Source organism: Ruditapes philippinarum, unplaced genomic scaffold (assembly GCF_026571515.1).
Source record: "Ruditapes philippinarum isolate M1 unplaced genomic scaffold, ASM2657151v2 ctg5053_1_1_1_1, whole genome shotgun sequence".
Classification (NCBI taxonomy): Eukaryota; Metazoa; Mollusca; class Bivalvia; order Venerida; family Veneridae; genus Ruditapes; species Ruditapes philippinarum.
Genome location: NW_026855473.1, coordinates 44,451 through 66,353, shown reverse-complemented (window position 1 = coordinate 66,353; position 21,903 = coordinate 44,451). Strand labels below are relative to the sequence as shown.

The following is a 21,903-nucleotide window of genomic DNA, read 5'->3' as shown; positions in this document are numbered from 1 at the left end:
TTGTTGCTTTTTTGTCTAAGAATTATTGTAGGCAAACAAAGAAGAAAGAAATTTTTGCCGTTGAATGAAAGTATTTCCTTTACAAAGTTTTTCTTTTGTTGTCATTAGCCAAAATACCTATTGAATATATGAAGTTATATAAGATGTTATTTATCTTTCTTTTGTTAGATGAAATTGGCCTATGAGTTATTATAATAACTAAGTTCAAATACAAAATATTTGTCATCAAATCTCAAATGCAAAACCAAATCTCTTGATACATTATACATACTATACATACTTTGTAAATTTTATGAAACTTTTATGTAGCATAATTTCTTATATATGTTTGTTTTATTGTTGTATTTTTGCTGTGTATTTTATTTTAATTTTCATTTTACATCAAAACATGTTTTTCAACTGTCTCTCATTATTATCTATAATCCCTGGTTTTATTATACATTGAGAAGTTTGTAACCACTATGTAAAGGTCAGTACGTATAGTGCATATTATATTGTCTGTTAATTGAATAAGTTGATGTGATATTTCTTAAGAATTCAAAGCTATTTTTAGTTAAAAATATTTTAAACTAGTAAATAAATAACAACATTTTTGTTGTGGTAGTTACATAATTATTTTTATGAGGAACTGATAAAAGTGTGAATATATAAGAACTGAAAGCTTTTTTAATCAAAGAATATATTAAGACTGAAAATGTACATTTCCATGTTAATATGATTGTCACATATATGAGGAACTCATCAAAGTTAAAATGAATAACTAGGCCTTTACTTCCTTAGTTTTAAAATATTTAATGTTAACCTTTTTAAATGTTGATGACAACCACCAGTGTAGAGCCAGACAGCTTGCACAATCTATAGCACCAAGTTAATCAACCACCAAAGTTCCGAGGTTAAACCCATCTTTATCAAGAAATGTTATTTATAGTTATTTACTAATTGTTTCCAGAATGGTTTCTGGCTTGCACAATTTTGCAGTTTGACCAGACTTAATATATCTTGCTGCTAAAATGAAGAGTAAACAATTCATAAATAAAAGTCAGGTAAAAACAATAACACATACTTAGTTGTTTTAAACACATGCAGTTGCAGCCAGTCATTGGAATCCGTGTTGATGTTTTACATAATGTATTTATAGAAATCCAGAGTTTGACTTTTTCCCATTTTTAATTATAGAGTAAAGGGTTACAAATTGGCAATTATACCTCTTTGAAATACATACTTACGCTATGTATTTGTTTATGTAGACTTTCTTTTGTTTGTGTATTTATTTATTTATATATTTATTTATTGATGTGCAATTTGTATATTTTATGAGGTTTTACGCGTTGGTAAACTTGATTGATTTTTTCAAAGGTCCACTAGTTTGAACCCTATTTAACCCTGAGTTTTTAAACTTCTGTTTGTATTTCAAAAATTAATTTTATTAGTGGAAACAATTTTTTTTAGTCTGGCACTTCAAAATTGTAAGCTCAATTGCTTGAAAAATATCAGAAGAGAATCTTTGAAACACAGATAATATAGTATTGGAATTTTTTTAAAGATAACCATTTTATTCATTTTCTGGCCTAGTTCATTTTGAAAACTGTGATGGGAAAATCTGTGTAGGGTTGTTAGAGAGATTGGAGGGGGGCAGGGGGCAGAAAAATAGATTTTGTTTTTTAAGACAGCTGTTCAAAGATGTATTGACATGCTGTTTGAACCCACCTATGTGCAATATTTAAAAAGCCATTTTCGTCAAGTTTACATTTTGCAGCTTGATATTTTTACATATTTTATAATAGAAAAGTTACCATTAGGGTCTTTTAAGCTTTGAGAAAAAAAATGTCATATTGCAGTTATTAGACCTAATTAGACCTTTATCCAGGTATATAGGATACTAGTTGCATTCTCTTGAAGTATATGTATGTTAAACCTAGACTTACCCTGCTGGAAGCCAAAGTGACCTAGTATAGAGGCAAACCAGCGTGCACATCCGTACAGGGTGGTCAGTCTCTACTCCGTTGGCAGTTTAATTTTTGTATTTTATGAAATCCAATAAACTTCAAATGGAATCACTCAAAATGCAAATGGACTGTTTCAAGTTCAAAGGGAGAGTCTATTATACAAACTCTGAAACTCAACAGTGTGAGAGTTGTCTTTACCACCAAAGATTTAATAGTCGCTTTAGACATGTTCATGTTTTAGAGATATAGATTTTTGCAAGGTTTGGACCATTTATGTTTTTGCTTTGCTTTTAAAGTGATGATGTTATTGTTGTATTTGTTTTGTTTCTTTTACTCTATTTACATTTTCCTCTATACTCTAGTCATTGACTTTGATTGACATGTAAACTTGTTTGAATAAATATGTGTTGACAAAAATGTCTGTATAATCATTTGAACATGGGCCATCCCCCGTCGAATGTGTTTGATCATAGGAAGTGTATATGTAGCAGAATAATCAATCTAAAGAGGTCTTTTGGTAATGAAAACTGATAGCTGAAGTGATTACAGATTTGAAACCTATGTGAAAACTGATGGCTGAAAATAACAAAGGACTATAACTGAAAAATAATGAAGGGTATGTTATCATTCTTGTGTGCTGCACTACTCCTCAATGAGATCTATCCACCTATGAAGTTTCAAGTTGATATCTCAAAGGCTTTTTGAGTTATGCTCGGGACAAAAATTAAGTTTGAAAAATAACAAAGGGCAATAACTGAAAAATTATGCAGGGTAGAGTTATCATTCTTTTGCACTGCACTCCTCCTCAATATGATCTATCCACCTATGAAGTTTCAAGTTGATACCTCAAATACTTTATGAGATATGCTCGGGACAAACATGTCGGACGGAAGGACGTACGGACGGACGGAGACTTTTTCTATACCCCCCCCCCCCGACTTTCGGCGGGGGATAATAATCCCAGCACGAGTTTGACAGTGACGCCATTGCTTTAGTTGGCGCAGCGTCAGTCGTCATGCATGGTTTTCTTTCCCATATATGTATGTACAACCTTAAAAATGAAAAGCAGGTACTATGGGGTGCCATATCGATTTGATATGAACTTTTTGTACGTTGGAAAGAAAACGAGACTAAATTGCTAAGATTTGATCCTAAAATGATTTGTTGGAGCATCACGCACGTAATGCAAATGCTGAAAGTGTAAGGTATGAAATAAATAGAGGATATTTGTTTGTTTTGCATGTAAGATTGAAATATAATTTCACTGAGTGAACACCAGATGCAATATTTTCACGAGTGGCGTAGCCACGAGTGAAAATATAATAGCTGGTGTTCACGAATGAAATATATTTCAATCTTATATGTAAAACAAATAAATTTTCTTTTTATTTTATGCTTTTTCAGCGACTTTAAGTAATTTTTTACTGATTTTGCCGCGTAACGTCACGCATTCTCCTTTGTGACGTCATATATATCATGACGTCACATCATCAGTTTTGAAATCTAGTTCCGTTGAATTTCTCTAATTTTGTTAAATTTCTAACATGATCTATGATGACATTGACTTTCTTTTCCTAAAGAAGCAAAATTTACGTATGACGGCATTTATTTATGCCTGTTATTCCATTTAGTTATGATTTTCTGTTCATCCGCATTCAGATATAGTCCGGCTACAGTGAAAATTATATTTTATAAATTTCACTAGTGGTTTATCAGAATATAATCATCTGATATATTACAATAAAACACTGGAAAGCATGAAATAAATTATTTTATGCATTTCTTTCATACTAACAGGGATGTAGATATTACAATAAATCCCTGATCTTATTCTATTTCTACAGTTTGACTGCGTTCTGTTCCTTTAATACATCCGTTCGAAAGCCACATCAATTTCAGCACAGTATCCGCCATTTATTGCACAATTCTGCGTTACTTTTTGCACGAATCGTGTGTCATTTTCACATTCCGGCGTTACTGGATATACGCGGTGTATAAGTGGTGAGAAGGGTATAAATTTACTTAAAGGCCCATCATGTCCCAGAAATGTTCTATTCTTATTTCTAAAAAATCTTTTTAGTGTCCTGTTAAAGTTTCCATAATGTTACTCATTACCTAGTTACCCGGACCTTCTTTTGATTGTTTTGCTTTTTGGAGTTAGCATAAATATAGTTATTTTGTATGGATGACAAAATACTATATTATATTTACATTTTGCTACTTTCATGAAAAAAAAAAGAACAAACGCATTCAGCGCTACTTTCTTCAGGTGATAAGCACCAAACCATTATTTGAACATTATAAAACTCATGCGCCCCCTTTCTAATGAAGTAAAATTTATTCGTTTCTAAGGCATAATATGCCTTTGCGTGTATTTTGGGCAAATCCACTCATTTCTTGTTCATAATCAATAAGGAAAGCTCATTTAAGACGAAGACAAAAGAAAAATAAATCAAAGTGCTGCAGCACTGAATGCGACGGACATGCAACCGGGGAGACATTAAGGCTTCTTTTAGAAAAAAACAAACAAAAAAAAACAACAAAACACAAAATATATAACAGAGAAAATTTGTTCCATACAAGTTCGAGATTTGTAGAGCAATATATTTTGTGTCCCAAATTGATATAATTCAGATTTTCTACTTTCAAGCACTTAAATACAGAATGAAATTTATGCCTAAAAACTCTGGTCAAACTTGTAAATCAGTGTCCTTATCGATTTATTCTAAGATATGATATGTGAATAGAAAAACTATCCACGAAATATTTCTAGAATAAATCCAGGCAAATAAACTTCAAACATAATACATTATACATTTGAGAATGCTATTTAGAATCGCTTCGTGTTATATCAAATTGGGCATATAGACAATAAAATATAAGTCATTTGTATTTTTATTTCTCTTGGATATGTCTCATTAAAAAAAAATGGTTAAAATCATCCGCAATTAATAGTGTATTTCTTAGATTTTTTTTATTTACAAGGTAAAGATGTAGAGGCCAGAGCACGTCGTTTTTATTTTAATTTAAATGTCACTTAAGCACTACAGTGTTTAGTTGTCCTTTTCAACTTCACACTAAATTCCATTTTCAACTTGTTTGCTTCTTACAATTGTATAGAATTTCTAAAAGTATTGCATGTAATCCGCTGGTTTATTAATTACATGTTTAATGTGTACTTCCTAATCGCCTGTCCAAAAATCAGAACAGGTGAAGCAGAATCTATTTTTAGAATAGCGAAGGTTAACTCATATCATGACCTAGTAAAATATGTAAACAAACCACAAGAATCGGAAGTAGAACTGATATTATAACTTCCTTACCATGAAAGACTACATGGCGGTAAAGTGTTGTAAAACTCTCTTCTTACATGTATTTTCAAAAATAGATATTTATACTAACCATTGTACTGTATCTAATATATTAATAACTGCTGAATATTCAGCTAAACCCGCGGTATGAGTCACGAAAATAGTTCTTCTTTTATTAATGCGCGAGTTATCCTAGAGTCACGAAAAACTTTTGATTTGTTAATAATAATGTTTTGTATAATGTAGAAATATTTATTTCCTACTAATAATGTCTTGGAACTCAGAGGTTACACCTTTATTGTAGTATAATTTGCTGTCCTACTTTTTCGACAGCGGTAAATCGTTTCAGCAGTAATTTGCATATTGCGCAATAATACTACGGGACTACAACGCTTTTATCAATAATATACGTTCATATTTTAACTTGGATAACTTAATTTGAAATTGAAAAGGCTAAATATGGAAGACATTAAGATATCCAGACAAAGTATGGGAGTTTTGAAGGATCAAATTCATGTACTATTTCTTGGGCTGTTAATTGGTTTAGGACACATTGCGCGATTGTAGCCAACGAAATCCCATGTGTAGATGACTTAGCTCTGAACGCGCCTGAGGGCGCGTCCGTCGCAAAAAAACACAACATAAGTTATTATTTACAGCATGTATTTCACAAAAACCTAGAAATTGTATAACAAACAATAACACCCAGTTACATCTAAGAAATGCATGATATTAACATGGTATGAACATTGAATGATTGCAAAGCATTTGACCTGTTTATTGTCCTGCAAATAATTATACTCGTTGGTAATGTGTGGAATAAAATGTTTATGATTTAACGTTACGATCAATTAGGATCAAAATGTCACAAAAATAGCTCAGGCTTGAAAACGCTTTCTTCTACTAAATGAGATTCCTTCTATTTTGACTGCATCATTTTGACAAATTCTGAAAATAGAAAGAAAACGCAAGGAGTGAATACACGAATTGAAACATACAAAAGGAATCTTAATTCAACACACAAGTTATTGTTATATGAATTCCATATTAGCACGTGCAGCATTCCTGACGTTGTGATACGTCAAACTTCAATCTCAGCTGTATTATTAAATGTATGTACGCTGTTTTCAAAATAATGAAAGAGGGTTTTTTTTTTTTGCAACATTATAGATCTAATGGAACTGTAAACCGTTTAATTTTAAACACATATTAAAAGCGTTACTGTAGTGAAACCAATTCAGATTTACGCTTCTATTTATCTGTCTGACCGACCGCTCTCCAATAGAAACCAAAATTCTGGAATTAAAACTCCGGCCCAATAATCTGACAGAATTTACGAGTTAGGGACTCGAAATCAAAAGAAATTTTATCTTTACTCGCTATACTACTCCAAAAAAGAAAGGAGAAAAAAGAATTTGCTATGTTACAGCTCAAATTAGAAATATACTAAATTAAAACAATACATTTTACATGCAATGACAAGGTTTCGGCGCAAACTATTGTTCGCATGCCCAGTTAAGGTTACTTGTCAACACTTTTTAAGCAGAGAGACCGCGAATATAGTGAGGGTTCGACTAGTGTATTTCGTGAAGTCACTAAATTCTAATAATTTGTTAATTTTTCTGTTGCCTAGTCCAGCTACTGTGACCATAGTTAGTGCCCGAACGTTTAACCGGAAGTTGGCGCTTTAAATATAATATTATCCATTAAAGCAACTCTTATATAAATATACGCATAGAATGTATAAACAAAATAAAATAAAATCAAGTAAAAGAGAATTCAATGACATTTCTAACGTGCAATACAGACAACGAAAACTATGAAAAATAAAATTACGGGCTAAATACATGAAAAGAAATGGCGGATCGCCGCGGTCTGATGTATTGGCAAAGCGACATCCGCCAACGCACCATCATGCCAAAATAATAAAAGTTATTCAGCCTGAAATTATGTTACGTTTTGGTACAGTGACACCAGAACAACCTCTTCTACCATGCACTTCTCTCTAAACAACCAAAACGTGTGGTTTTTGATTTTGTGAAAAAATAAAGATAATAGAACAGAAAAAAAGTGTACAAGAGGTAGTTATAGTGATTTTTTGTGTATAAAGAAATAATACAAAACAAAATAGTGATCTAAAAATTTGAACGACAAATTACAAAACCATTATGAACATGCAGTTTACCTATATATAATATATACATAATCTACTTTGCTGTCATCATTCCGCAAAATTCTGAAACATATTATGAATCCTGACATTGCACAAATATCTAAGGTAAGGTTTGTAATTGGCAATTAGCTGTGTTTGAGTTAAAGAAGTATCGTTTGCAATATTGCAAAGTCACATCAGCTGTAAACCCAAAGTTGCAACAGCATGGACATAGAAAACAGAGACAATAAAAGTAGAAAACAGTTATTTTACAAACGAACAACTGCATATATAGTAATAGAGACGTTACACACATCAAAATAATACTACGACAATCTTTCGATTCATATCCACTAAGGGTGTTTTTATGAACCAAGTAAAAAATGACAGCAAAAATCCTCGAACTTTTTGAACATACCTCGTATATATCAGATTAAAAAAAGATACAACAACGTACATTGTTCAATATTAGTTCAAGTCATGTTTGATCAAAATACATGTTTATACCTAAGCTTAAATATGGAACAGAATTAATGCATTTATTCCATCTTGCTTTATGATATCGGAACTTACATTATGCTTGCTTCTATAATTCTTTATGACAATGAAAACCTGCGTTTTGCTGAATTCAATCATGCCTTATCATTACTGAATGCACTTTCATGTAATTTTAAACCATGTGTGTTCCCTACTAAACCATCAAACTCACATATTTTAATATGCTATATGTTTAATTGCATTTTTTTTAAAGGACAACGTGTTATGTTTGGTGTTTAAGATACCATTCTTTATAACTATATGTAACATGGTAGTTGTATCTTTAATTTGCTATTAATCTACCACTTTTATTGTCGGCATTATGTCAAAATAAACTATTCATTTTGATCAATAATTGGCGAAATTGATGTGTCTTAACATTCATATGCTTTAATATATCCACTGATTACAAAAATGATGCAATGCATGATCACTGCGCCTCGACAACGAAGATGACAACGATAGCGATATTATAGTCGCATGTGACAGTACGCACTAAGCAGTTGGCAGTAAGCATAATGCGAGTTGCAATAATTTGTGTTCATATTATGACAGCAGGTGTCGCTTTGTCGGTACATCCCGTTATTTTCCGGATGATCCCGTAATTTGGCACGTGGAGTAAACAAAGTTACGTCCACCTTATATAGGGGCGTATACGGAACAGTGTTAGTTGGGGACTGACATGTAAATTTACTGAAAAACAAGAGAACACGATGCGACAGACGAAAAGAGCGTGTTTTTGAAGATTCCGCCAGCATGTGGAAAAAAAGTTATATATGTCTCTAATAACTCATCCTACAAGTGGCAACTCACCTCTAATACAATTATTTACACTTCTTATTGAGCGTGTGTGATAAGTGAAATTGAATTTTATCAAACTTAAGGTGGCACAAAGGTTAATTGTGTGTGTTTTTATTTATCTCGTGCGCACGAGATACTGTGTCGTGGCCAAGGGTTATCAAGTCGTTTTTTTATACAAGTCGATTGGTCAAAGATTTTGCGTCATTGTGGCCCATATTTCCAAATTGCCTAAAACTCATTTGGTATCATCTTCTGATTGTTTTAGGTTATATAAACTACGGCTTATTCTTTCTTAATCATTTATCAGACACGGATTTTACATGAAGTGTCATGTTTATCTGACCTGTGACCTCAAACATCCTTATAGGATATATTCTGTCAATGGACAATGTCCCTTCCCAATAAAATAAACCTGGACTAAGTCCCTCTAAAGTTATGGTATAAACAAGTTTAACAGGCCTTTGTACGTACAAAATGACCAATTCTATTATAGAATTGTTCCAACAAAGGGCTATAACTTAGTCAAAATTCATGTCTTATTTATGGGCCTTATGATCCTTAAGACATGTATTAAGTTCAAAGTGATCACTTCAGTATTTTCAAAGGTTAATGTTGCACGTAAATCTTTAAACAGAAATTTTCTAAGTTTAAAAATCATGGTGTAATCTTATTTAATTAGCTCGTCTGAACGACTTAGTTATCTCGTTCCCACGACTTGTACGACTTAGTAACTCGTGGCCACGACACAGTATCTCGTGCGCACGAGATAAATAAAAAACACACACATGCCACTTAGTAACTCGTGGCCACGACTTAGTACAGTACAAACTTGATTCTTTTTTGTAAAATAAAATAAATATAATTTGGCTTCACACAAACATTGTGCTTTAAATCCTTTACACTGCAAGTGGGCAGTATGAATATACATGTATAGTGTTATTACAAAAATATATATGGAAGTTTCTTTTAAAGACAGGCACAACTTTACTTGACCCGTAATAAGGAAAGCAGATTCCTATACATTATGTGTATTTGTTTTTATTTAAAAAAAAAAAACATATTTAGTAAGAATTTTATAGATTTCAATAAATTTCTGTGATAAAAATATATTACTGACATATGTGCATAGTATATCTTTAAGCACAAATGTATGTGAATGTGGTAGTGTGTGCGGGATTTCTGATCTATAATCAGACACACATATGCCCAACATTTGTAATTGACTATGCACATGTCACAAAAATAAACAACTTCCTTCTTTCCTTATTATACATATATATTTTAATGTGTTACATACCTATTCGCCACTATTGACTTATTGACTCTGAGACGTTTATTAAGTTAAAAGGCCAATTAATAAGTTTTGCTTTTAATGTCCAGGTCATTAAATTGAGACCTTTGCAATCGCAATACCTTGGCAGGTGCTTAACTGGATGACAGCATTATATGTTTTGATAAGGAAGTACACTTTGACCACTATTGCATGAATCTTACACGTATATATTCTATCCCAGCTCATCAACGTATCTTCGGGGGTAGGTGCAGCCCTTAACCAAGGCCTGAATTCGCCACTGTACGTATAACTGGCGCATTACATAACTGTTTACGAGCATATTTTTTCTATTAGACTGTATACATATACATGTATAAAATTATATTGCATAATCCCTACTACTTGTATTTATATTCTTTCCACTGCAATTTATGTATTAAGCGCTTGGTACTTATTTATAACATTGTCGCCCTCTGTATTTTAACGTATAACCACGATGGCCCTAACGGTATTCCGTAATATATACATGTACGGAAAATTCCGATGATTGGCGAATCATGGGAAAAATCCATTGATATCGATAACAGAGTTCTCGCCCCTTAACAGTTCACAAATCGCTATACATTGTTTAAATTGTTTATCATAATGTAAGATGATCAAACATAATCCACAAAGCCTCAGACACCGTAACAAAATCCATCAAAGAACAAAAATAGTCAATTTTAAATGACTTCTACATAAAAGTAATACAAAAAAAACTAAACCGTAAATAGTTTGTATAGAGCATGAAGAAAGGCAGCTTATACATAAAGGCATACGACGTTAACATTTTAGTATTCCAAATGGCTTGTTCCAGTTTAATAGTTATCACTCAATGAAAGAATTGGTCACTACGAAATGTTTGAATGACATAATGAAAAATGGAATCCAGAATAATGCAACGTTTAAATATCATAAAGCAATATGGAATCAATCATAATGCAAGTTCTAATTTCATGTAGCAAGATGGAATTAAGCATAATGCAAGTTCCAATGTCATCAAGCAAGATGGAATTAAGCATAGTGCAAGTTTCAATGTCATCAAGCAAGATGGAATCAAGCATAATGAAAGTTCCAATGTCATCAAGCAAGATGGAATTAAGCATAATGCAAGTTCCAATGTCATCAAGCAAGATCGAATAAATGCATTAATTCTGTTCCATACTTAAAGCATATGATTAAAGCGTATTCGAGTATAGAATGAATGACAGGAATTCCTACCATCGTAATTTACTTGTCCGTCGCCGTCCAGATCTGCTTCCCTCACCATTTCATCTACTTCCTCGTCAGTCAATTTTTCTCCTAGATTTGTCATTACATGTCTTAACTCAGCAGCACTGATAAATCCATTGCCGTCTTTATCAAAAACACGGAAAGCTTCTCGAAGTTCATCTTCTGAGTCTTCTGTTTTCATTTTTTTCGCCATCATTGTAAGGAATTCTGGGAAATCTATAGTTCCGTTTCCTGTTTCGATTAAAAAATGACCATCAATGACACTAAACAGATGTTCCAAAAATAATTTTTAAATGTAAAAAAGTATTAAAGCAATCTAAAAATTATTATGTTATAAAAAAGCCTTCTAAAATAAGAAAACACCAATACAAATTTAGAAAAATAAATTAAAATAGATCTGTCGCCTCAAACGCCTTCACGCACGTGTGTTTGGGGGTGGGGGGGGGGGGGGGGCGCACGCCCGTTTGTGTGTTAACAGTGTTCGTTCATTGATTTATTCAATAAGAATGTATACGCGCATAAAAATCACTAATGTTAATAATGTTATAAATTGTTTGTAAGTCTTTTTTTCCAAGTATTTTATTACCATCAGCGTCCACCTCATTTATCATATCTTGGAGTTCTGCTTCTGTAGGATTTTGACCTAATGACCTCATCACAGTGCCCAACTCTTTAGTGGTTATCGTACCATCGCCATCCTTGTCAAACAGGCTAAATGCCTCTTTAAATTCTAAAACGAAAATGTTGATATATATACTAAACTGTAATATAGCAGAAAGGTCATTTTTTCACACAAAACTAAGTTTCGAGGAGTTCCACCCAATATTTGTAACGGCAAATAGCTTTTCATGCGTAAATAACCTCTATGATAGGTATTTTGTGATTTTTGTTAATGATCGTTGCATTGTTTTAAAAAATATTTATTTTTCTTTCAATAGCGTTTTAGCTAATTTTTTTTCGGTAATATAAAAACTCTGTGATGTGTAATAAGTCCCTTGATGTCCGTCCGAAGCAATCTTTCAAAAACTTTTTAAAAGTTTTAAAAACACTATCCAAATCATTAAAGCACAATACTAATAAAAAGATCTATAATTAAATATACATTGTAATACTTCATAAAGAGTCAGCTCTACTAGCTAAATTACTGAATACAATCTGTACGTTGTTATAAATACCTGCTATTTGTTCTTCTGTGAGTTGTTCAGCCTAGAAATAGAAGAAAAAGATGCGTAAATGCCTTTGCTAAGCAAAACTATTATGTCATCTACATGTATATAGATCATAGATATATTCCAAATGAAACTTCCAAGAAGAAACGATTGTTCCACTAAGGAAGGTGCATATGTGCGAGACTAAACTATAGCGTCATCTATATTTATATAATCATAGATAACATAATATATGTTACCAAATGTAAACCTCTTCACAACAACAACAACAACAACAAAAACCCAACAAAAAAAACAAACAAACAACAATAAGGAAGGAGTATTTTGGGGGTTTTATTGCAACTGGTAGGAGGTAATGCTTTTTGTTTAGTTATAAGTTATTCATTTCGAATGGGAAGCGGTGGTCTAGTAGTTAAGAATTCAAGGGTTCGAGCCTTAATTGGATCACGAACATGTTTCTTCATATGACATAAATACTGGTTAGTTCCAGGAAGCGGACTCGAAAGTTATTAATATAAGTTGATAGAACTTGTTTCGCAATCGAGCTTAATTAAACAAATATGGCTGTCGGATGCAAATAAGTATTTCTGACTGACCCGAGTCTTCGTGATAGTGATATCAACGTATGTCATTACTGAATTGCTTGGATGTTAGTGAGTCATACTAAATATTTATTATAGTAGAAAGTTTAACAAAAATTTATCCTTCTCAGAAAAGTCCTTTTTTCCATTTAGATACAATATATAATGCACAATTTCATTTTGTATGTTTTGCAAATGTACTCGATATATATGTTGCTTGATAGAATGTTGTTGCTTTTTGATGCAATTATGAATATGGAAGCCAAAATCAAATGGTAAGATTATTTAATAATACAAGGCCGGCAAAATCTGATTTTGACTTACTTATCCATTTTTATTTGGAGTATTTCTTTACTTGTCTGAATGACATTTATAAACTAAATTTTGAAAATTGAAAACTTTCACTTGCCGTAGCCTACAGGCTGGTGGACAACCTTGGCAGTACGGACAATTATTTTTCCGTTCCTGTAGTATCAATCTGTTTATAGGTCAACACGAAGTTTGCTACATAAGTACAATATGTGTGTTTGGTAATGATATCGTTTAAATGTAACGTGCTGGAAACGAAAGTGATAAGATTTTTTGCCGTCTGTGTACAGCCAAGCCAGCCTGTGCATCCTAGCAGTCTTGCCGGAGTCTACACTGTTGGTCGAATTACTTTTAATTTTTTTGTCGATTTCCTTAAAATTGATAACAGTTCCAAAAATTGATGTTGACAGTTCCATAGTTGATAATGGACAGTTCCAAAAATTGATAATGGACAGGTCCAAAAATTGATAATGAATTGATAATGGACAGTTCCAAAAATTGATGATGGACAGTTCCAAAAGTTGATAATTGACGGTTCCAAATATTGATAATGGACAGTTCCAAAAATTAATAATGGACAGGTCCAAAAACTGATAATGGACAGGTCCAAAAATTGATAATGAACGGTTCCAAATATTGATAATTTTTAATGGACAATTCCAAAAATTGACAATGGACAAGTCCAAAAATTGATAATAAATTGATAATGGACAGTTCCAAAAATTGATAATGGACAGATCCAAAAATTGATAACGGACAGTTCCAAAAATTTATAATAAATTGATAATAGACAGTTCCAAAAATTGATAATGGACAGTTCAAAAAATTGATAATGGACAGATCCAAAAATTGATAACGGACAGTTCCAAAAATTGATAATAAATTGATAATGGACAGTTCCAAAAATTGATAATGGACAGTTCCAATAATTGTTAATGGACAGTTACAAAAAATTGGAAGCTTGGGAAGTGCATTAAATTTAAGAATTTGAGCGGCTTAGGAGTATAGATTGTATTGAACAGTGTTGTCAATACATTTTATACAAGTAAACCGATCATTTGAATCCATTCAAACGTTTTCGTAGTAAAATGGTTTAAGCAAAGAAGTATCATAATTATAAATCTTATTGTATACGGAAAATATCAATAAATATTTTAAATGAGCGGGCAAAATCATTTCATTAAATTGTTTACTGAACAAATACTGAATGAATCTAGCAAAAACAAGTTCTACAATACATAACTATACAATCAATGGTACAAGAATTGTTAATATTTGTTTTGAATCTATACCAATTTTAAGTGGTTATAAATCCCACGTGAACAGTTATAAAAAAACGGATTTAGCGTAAAACAATGTCATGTCACACTGCCATAATACCACCTGCTTATAGCATTAACATATTAGCTGGTAATTAAGAAGTCGGGTGCAAAAGTTCGAGCCCTAATCGGGTCACGACCATGTTTCTTCATATGACACCAGTACTGATTGGTTCCAGGAAGCGGACTCAAAAGTGATTAATATAAGTTGCAAGAACTTGTTTCCCCTTTAAACATATTTATTTAATATAAATATGTTTAAACCAACCAAAATTTAAGTGTATGCAAATTGTGAGGGAACTATGTTACATTGTATATTTATATACAGACTCTCCTTAATACTGAATACAATACATACATTTATTTAGAATTATAACAAACAAATAAATGGATGTGTTGCCATTTACAATGTAAATACTTGAATGAAACTTGTCTGAGAATGTGACCTTTATAGAATATCTTGTACAAGTAAGGAGGAAATCTATATTAAATGACAGAGATCCTATACAGTACTTGTATTTGCATAACAAGATAATGTTGAGAATTATAAAATCACATTTAAAGTGATTTCTTAATATACAATAGAAAGGCAAATAAAGAATATTAATTAAGCTATATCTTATGAATTTTTATTCACAAAATTATAAACAGTAAAAATAAATTGTTTCAATAATCTTAAGGCGTTGTAACATAAATATGGTGGCTGATTTACAGCCCATATAAATTATCTCTGTTATTTGACACACATGATAACTGTACAAAATATTGTTCTGCTATTTAAGTAGGATTAGCTCATAAGGAAATATTCAAACATATAACTTTCAAACATGTATTTTAGAATTATTCTTTTTTTTTCAAAATTCGAAAAAAATGTAAAATCCATTCAACAGAGATATAGCTTAATACACTTTAAGCCTCATTTCTGTCTGCAGAAATGCAAAATATTTACATGTATTTACAAGTATGTACATGTACATGTTTTATAATATGTTGTAAATATCATGATTATGGATTTAGAACATGTCAGATGCTTAAATCATCTACAGTAAATATAGTGAATTTGAAATATTTTCTGATAAAGGTACGAAAATGTAAACAAAGTGGTATTTTAACTTTCATACAAAATACATGTAGAAAATCATCTTAACTTAACCCATTTCAAAGATATAGCTGTAACATTTCGAAACTGTTACATAAAATATTTAAAAAAGCTTTTGAAAAAAAGAAGAAGAAAATATTACCATTTTTAGGCTTAATGGGCTGGACCGTAGATAGTAAAATAACGCTTGCTTTTTTTAATACTTTTTTTAATAAAAAACATTAAAAAACGCTTAGGGTAAATAACACGATTTACAGTTGGTTGGAAAACCGGAAAAAAGGTATATCTTTCTGCCTGACATAAAAGTTAATTGAAACCTAAAACCTTTGTTAATACTAAGTATAACTTTTTCTTAAACGGTGTAAATTTTTGATCGGGTTATATTTCTCATCTTTTAATAAATCGCGGATTAAAACCTAGTTAAACCTATTCTACAGGCCACTTTTATGTAATACATTTATAAAAATATTTAAATTAACGTATTCTTTACATTGTATAAAAAGATAATAAGTAACACATACAATAGTAATAGGACTTACGATTATTTTTAATCTTTGGGTTCTTTTCGTTACCATTCTTTTGGTTACATAATAATCACAATTACATGCTGTTTTCTTTCGGAAAATCTTATTTTTTGACCATTTTTGTTTTAATAGAATGTATTAGGTTTTGGTAGTAGTATTTCTTTTTCTTCAATAAATAATTGAATTGTTAAAGAGTCGATCGATTTGTTCTACAAAAATTTAATTAAAAAAAAAGATTAAAAAAGGATGTGAATTTATTCTTTGATACGATTTTCGTCAATGTCGATAACATGTGTTGCATTTATTGTGTTTAAATAAATGTGCATTACTTAATATATTCAGTCCTCTATCCGGGTGTTATCAGTTGTCGTAAAGCTTATATTACCATTGATTTATAGACTCAATAAAAAAGTGCGTCTAGGAGGGTAATATCTTAATATTTTGAACAGGTAAAACAAACATAACAAGTTTCACCACATGTAATAATTGGCTGTAAGAATTTTACGACAAGTTTGTTCAAAGAGATAAAATGATACTCAGTCTACAGACTTAGGTCATCTCCCTTCAAACAAAATTGATGGTCATCGCATACTAAGGTACAATATTATATTAATAAGCTAAAATGTAAATTACCTTTAAAGTAATGTAACTTTAAAACCTTGATACTTTATTATAGAAAGTTGGCAGCGTGTCGTTTTTAAGAAGAACAAAATAGGAATAACAATGTTCTAAAACATGTGCGTTTTGCATTTTAAACTAGGGCCTATTCATTCCTACTCCATCTTACAGTAACCCCACCCTCCGGCCCACCTCCGTCTAAAACAAAATGATGTCCGGACTGTCCGTAAGTGCATTTGTTTATAGATAAATATATATTATAAAGATTTAATCAGTTATTTAACAACATACAATCTTTTTACAGATTGAAAAACGCATTTTAATAACGAAAAAAAACATTCGCAATATAATAGTGAGTGTATGTGTGGTTTAAACCAGCAAACCACATCTCATCTTGTATATGTGTCACCATGCCTTTATAAAAAAAAAACATAATACAAAATAAAGCAAAGCACGCTTGAATCGTACTGTGAAATGACATTTACTTTTTAAAAAAATGAAATAATGTAAAATTTTGTTTACCATGTTATTAAATCGTTTATTCCTATATTCCACACAGATAAATCACACGACCCGTCAGTCTACGCTCTTCTTTGTAAAGTGTTCAAATAAAGAGACAACGAGGGTCTCGAAACATTTCAAGTATTTGTTTACTTTCCATATATGGGTTATATATAACTTGTTTTAACTTGAATATTAACACTGTCATTGTAAATATTTTCGAACTGATACAGTATGCTATGAAGTTTACATTGAAATGCAGTTAGTTTTAAACTTTTAAAATTTCATTCTCAAGCGGTATTTTTTTTAAAACATGGATGCAAATTGATATTAATTGGAAAAAAAACACACACGGTTCTGGAAAACTTTTTTTTTTTAAAAAGTTTTCAAATTAAAATATAACAAAATAACATAGAATCAATAAAAACAAACGCTTATACTGAAGCTCATTACCAAACCCCCCATTCTAATAAAATTAGAAAGAAAAAAAGAAAAATTACCAAAAATGCAAATAAACAAAACACAAACAAAAACTAAACAAAAATATGAATAAATAAAAAATAAATAATTAATTAATAGCCAATGAACTTTCAGCGTTTAATAACGTGATGTTCCATTTGATCAAATCTCGTTTTCATTTCAAGAGTAAAAATCCATATCATTCCCCATATGACTTTGTTTAATTTTCAGAGCCTGAAATATCTATATCAAATGCATATTGTACACAATAAAGTCTCGTGAACATTTTCATCAGAGCCAAAAAATCTATATCAAACGCATATCGTACTCAATCAAGCCTCGTTGCACTCATAATTTTTTATTGTACTTTCTGTGAAAATGTAAAAAAGGGAAATAAAGAGGACATTATACATTGTTGAGAAAAATACTGATTATATTGGACTCGTACAAGCTGCACTATTGGACTCGTACAAGCTACATGCAAAAACTATATCAGACTCAGACTACTTCAATATAGATTTAAAAACTGTGTACTGGTCCAATAATATTTAGTATTGTTCTCAACAATGCATAATAACCTCATAATATTGTACCGATAAAGCATTATTATATAGATCTCTTATTGACAATTTTTCACCATTAAGCGTATGTTTGTTAGGGCAGAATTGCGCTGCTCTAACGCAGTGTATGGCCTTTTTTATGTTGATAATATTTTGCTGTTTAATGTTCGCATTGTATGACTACTTTTGTACGGACAGTTAATTGCTGCCTTTGTCCGTAGTGTATGGCTGCTTTTGTGCAGACATTATTTTGCTATGTATGTCCTTATATACGGACAGTATATTTGTATTCACTACCTTTTGTCCACGGTTCAATGACTACTTTGGCGTTGGCCGCATTTTTCCTCTTTTTGTGTTTGAAGCGTATGACTACTTTTGTGTGGACAGTATTTCGCTGCTCGACGCCCACAGTTAATGAGTTTTGTTTGGACGGTAATTTGCTTCTATTTGTCCAGTGCATGACTAAAGTATTTTGCTGCCTTTTTGTTCACAGTGTATGACTTCTTTGTTTTGTTATGGACAGTATTTTGCTGCCTTTTTTGTCCACAGTGTATGACTTCTTTGTTATGGACAGTATTTTGCTTGTCCTTTTTTTTGTCCCAATTTATGACTTTTTTATGGACAGTTATACTTGCCTCCTTTTTTTGTCCACAGTGTATGACTTCTTTGTTTTGTTATGGACAGTATTTTGCTGCCTTTTTTGTCCACAGTGTATGACTTCTTTGTTATGGACAGTATTTTGCTGCCTTTTTTGTCCACAGTGTATGACTTCTTTGTTATGGACAGTATTTTGCTGCCTTTTTGTCCACAATGTATGACTTCTTTGTTATGGACAGTATATATTGCTGCCTTTTTTTGTCCACAGTGTATGACTTCTTTGTTATGGACAGTATTTTGTTGCCTTTTTTGTCCACAGTGTATGACTTCTATGTTATGGACAGTATTTTGTTGCCTTTTTTGTCCACAGTGTATGACTTCTTTGTTATGGACAGTATTTTGCTGCCTTTTTTGTCCACAGTGTATGACTTCTTTGTTATGGACAGTATTTTGTTGCCTTTTTTGTCCGCAGTGTATGACTTCTATGTTATGGACAGTATTTTGTTGCCTTTTTTGTCCACAGTGTATGACTTCTTTGTTATGGACAGTATTTTGTTGCCCTTTGTCCGTATGTAAGAGTACTTTTTGTGTGAACAGTATTTGCTGTCTTTTGTTCGATAATTTTGTTCTTGTATTGGTGTTTATTTCGTAGGCAGTACACTTTCGCGCTGTTTAAGATAGTATATGTTGGCACTTTCGTGTAGACAGTACACATACAAGTGTAGCTGCCTAAATTGTTCACAGCAAATGTATATTGTTGCTTTCCTGTTTCTTTTGGTTCGCAGTATCTCAGTACTTTTAAGTAAATCCAGTGTTTTTTCTCACTCAATTTGGAAGAGGTCTTATCCTCTTGATTTTGGGAAAATTATCACTAATATTGTTAATTTTGGGAAGAAAAAAAAGCTGCCTAGTTTAATGTCAAATTTTGGGTAAACTACATGATTTCTACTGACTTTAAAGAGAATTTCGATTGGGAATACGCTTTTTACAGGTCTCTGTTACATAAGGTGAAAAATCACTAAGATTGTACTGTACAATAGTTGATGGTATATTCTACTTTTGTGTGAATCGTTTGTTTTTTTTCTGCAATCAAATTCACCCTTGTCATGATAAATATGTTTTCTTTACTTGCCCATCTTTCAATGTAGACAAAAAAATTTCATCATATATTAGTAGAATTCATGTTAAGAACAGATTTTGTTATGCTCAGTTGATGCAGGCACGTTGTAAGGGTCACTGATACATTTTTCAACGGCCCAGTACGAAATGTTAGATAATTAAAGGGACATCCACTATGGTATTTTTGTTATGACGGGATTGGAATTTCTTTTTCGAGATTTGTGTACCGTTTGATGTAGGTCTGAGCCAGTAACTTGTGTGCAAATTTTCAGGCCATTTCCTCACTCGTTTTTTTTTCTCTCAGAATAATCATTTTTATTGTGCAAAAATGACTTTATATACTATCTTATCATCTTTGGCATATTTTTCTATTTTAAGTTCTTCACTTGATCTATGTAAAAAACTTCAAAGCTTATATATGTTTTAGGCTTTTTGATCTCAGTCGGGTACTTGAACTGAATTTTTAATAAATTCTGAAACACCCCCGCATTATAAGATTTTTTTTTTTGATTTATGATAATTTAGATAATACATGCATTAACATATATGGTATGTTTTCTCTCGAGATTTATGCCTGTGGTTTAAATGTAATTTTATACTTCAAGTTTGCATGTTCGTCTTAAATTTAATCTGTCTCGCTGTTGGCACACGGATCGTGTATGGCGACCAACATATTTGTTATAAATTTTTGTAAATTATGCATTTTAGAATATCACATAAGTGTCGGTGACTCAATCGGAGCATCTCGGCTATTACCAAGACTGACGGAAAGGGCCGAAAAGTTGGGATCGAGGGTGACTGAATTAGAATGGTATATCGTGCAGTGTATCTGTCCTATAAGAATTATATTCGAACAGTATATAGTTTTTTTATACAACAATTACCAAAATGATCAACTTGTTTATATTCTGTTTTCATTGTCCGTGCTCTTATAAAGACCAACTGCAAGGTGCATCATAAATATGGTACGAAAGACCGGTGGTCTTGAATTTTCGGGTCCATCATCACGAATTCACAAAGTCAACTTCATGAATTCACGCTTTCAGCATACAAAATTCATTAATTCAAGATTTCAACTTCATTTATTCAAGATTTTAACTTGACGAATTCATGATTTTGACTTCACGAATTCAACTTCACGAATTCACGATTTTGACTTCACGATTTCAATTCGTGAAGTTGAAGTTCAAAACATAAATTCATGAAGTTGAATTCATGAAATTGAAATCGTGAATTCGCGAAGATGAAATCGTAAATTCTAGAAGCTGAAATCGTGAATTCACCAAGCTGAAATCGTGTAGTTCAAAACATGAATTCGTGATGTTGAAATCGTGAATTCATGAAGTTGAAATCGTTAATTCATAAAGTTGAAATCGTGAATTCGTGAATTCTGTATGTTGCAAACGTGAATTCACGAAGTTAAAATTGTGAATTCACGAAGATGAAATCGAGAATTCACGAAGTTGAAATGTCTCCACCGGTCCACACAAGTTATAGGATGAGATATTATAAATCTGATCATCATAATTGCATAAAGGGGCAGATAAGTCGTGGTGTAGTTAACCCCCGGGCATAAATAAAATTTGCAAATAAAATTGAAGTATACTCAATACCTCTAAAAGTACCATATCTCAAACAAAAGCAAATCCTGTCTAAACATATAACTACTTTGCATCTATACATGCATGTACCTATATTATGGGTGAACTCATATTTCATTTGATTCATAGTTGTATTTACTTTATAAATCTTACAA

At 31.7% G+C, this 21,903-nt stretch overlaps 1 protein-coding gene across 2 annotated transcripts; it reads right to left on the bottom strand.

Moving 5' to 3' along the window:
- Positions 1–5,903: 5,903 nt before the first annotated feature.
- LOC132743447 (calmodulin-A-like) lies at positions 5,904–17,562 on the bottom strand. Of its 2 annotated transcripts, none has more exons than XM_060731969.1 (5): positions 17,434–17,562; positions 12,468–12,498; positions 11,879–12,022; positions 11,281–11,523; positions 5,904–6,205 (listed from the first exon to the last, which is right to left on the bottom strand). In XM_060731969.1, exons 1-5 carry the CDS (start codon positions 17,434–17,436, stop codon positions 6,177–6,179), a joined length of 450 nt encoding a protein of 149 aa, XP_060587952.1. In that variant the 5' UTR covers positions 17,437–17,562; the 3' UTR covers positions 5,904–6,176. The 2 variants fall into 2 exon arrangements, with proteins under 2 accessions (XP_060587952.1, XP_060587953.1); XM_060731970.1 differs by lacking the exon at positions 5,904–6,205 and adding an exon at positions 7,450–7,493.
- Between the last annotated feature and the right edge of the window lie 4,341 nt (positions 17,563–21,903).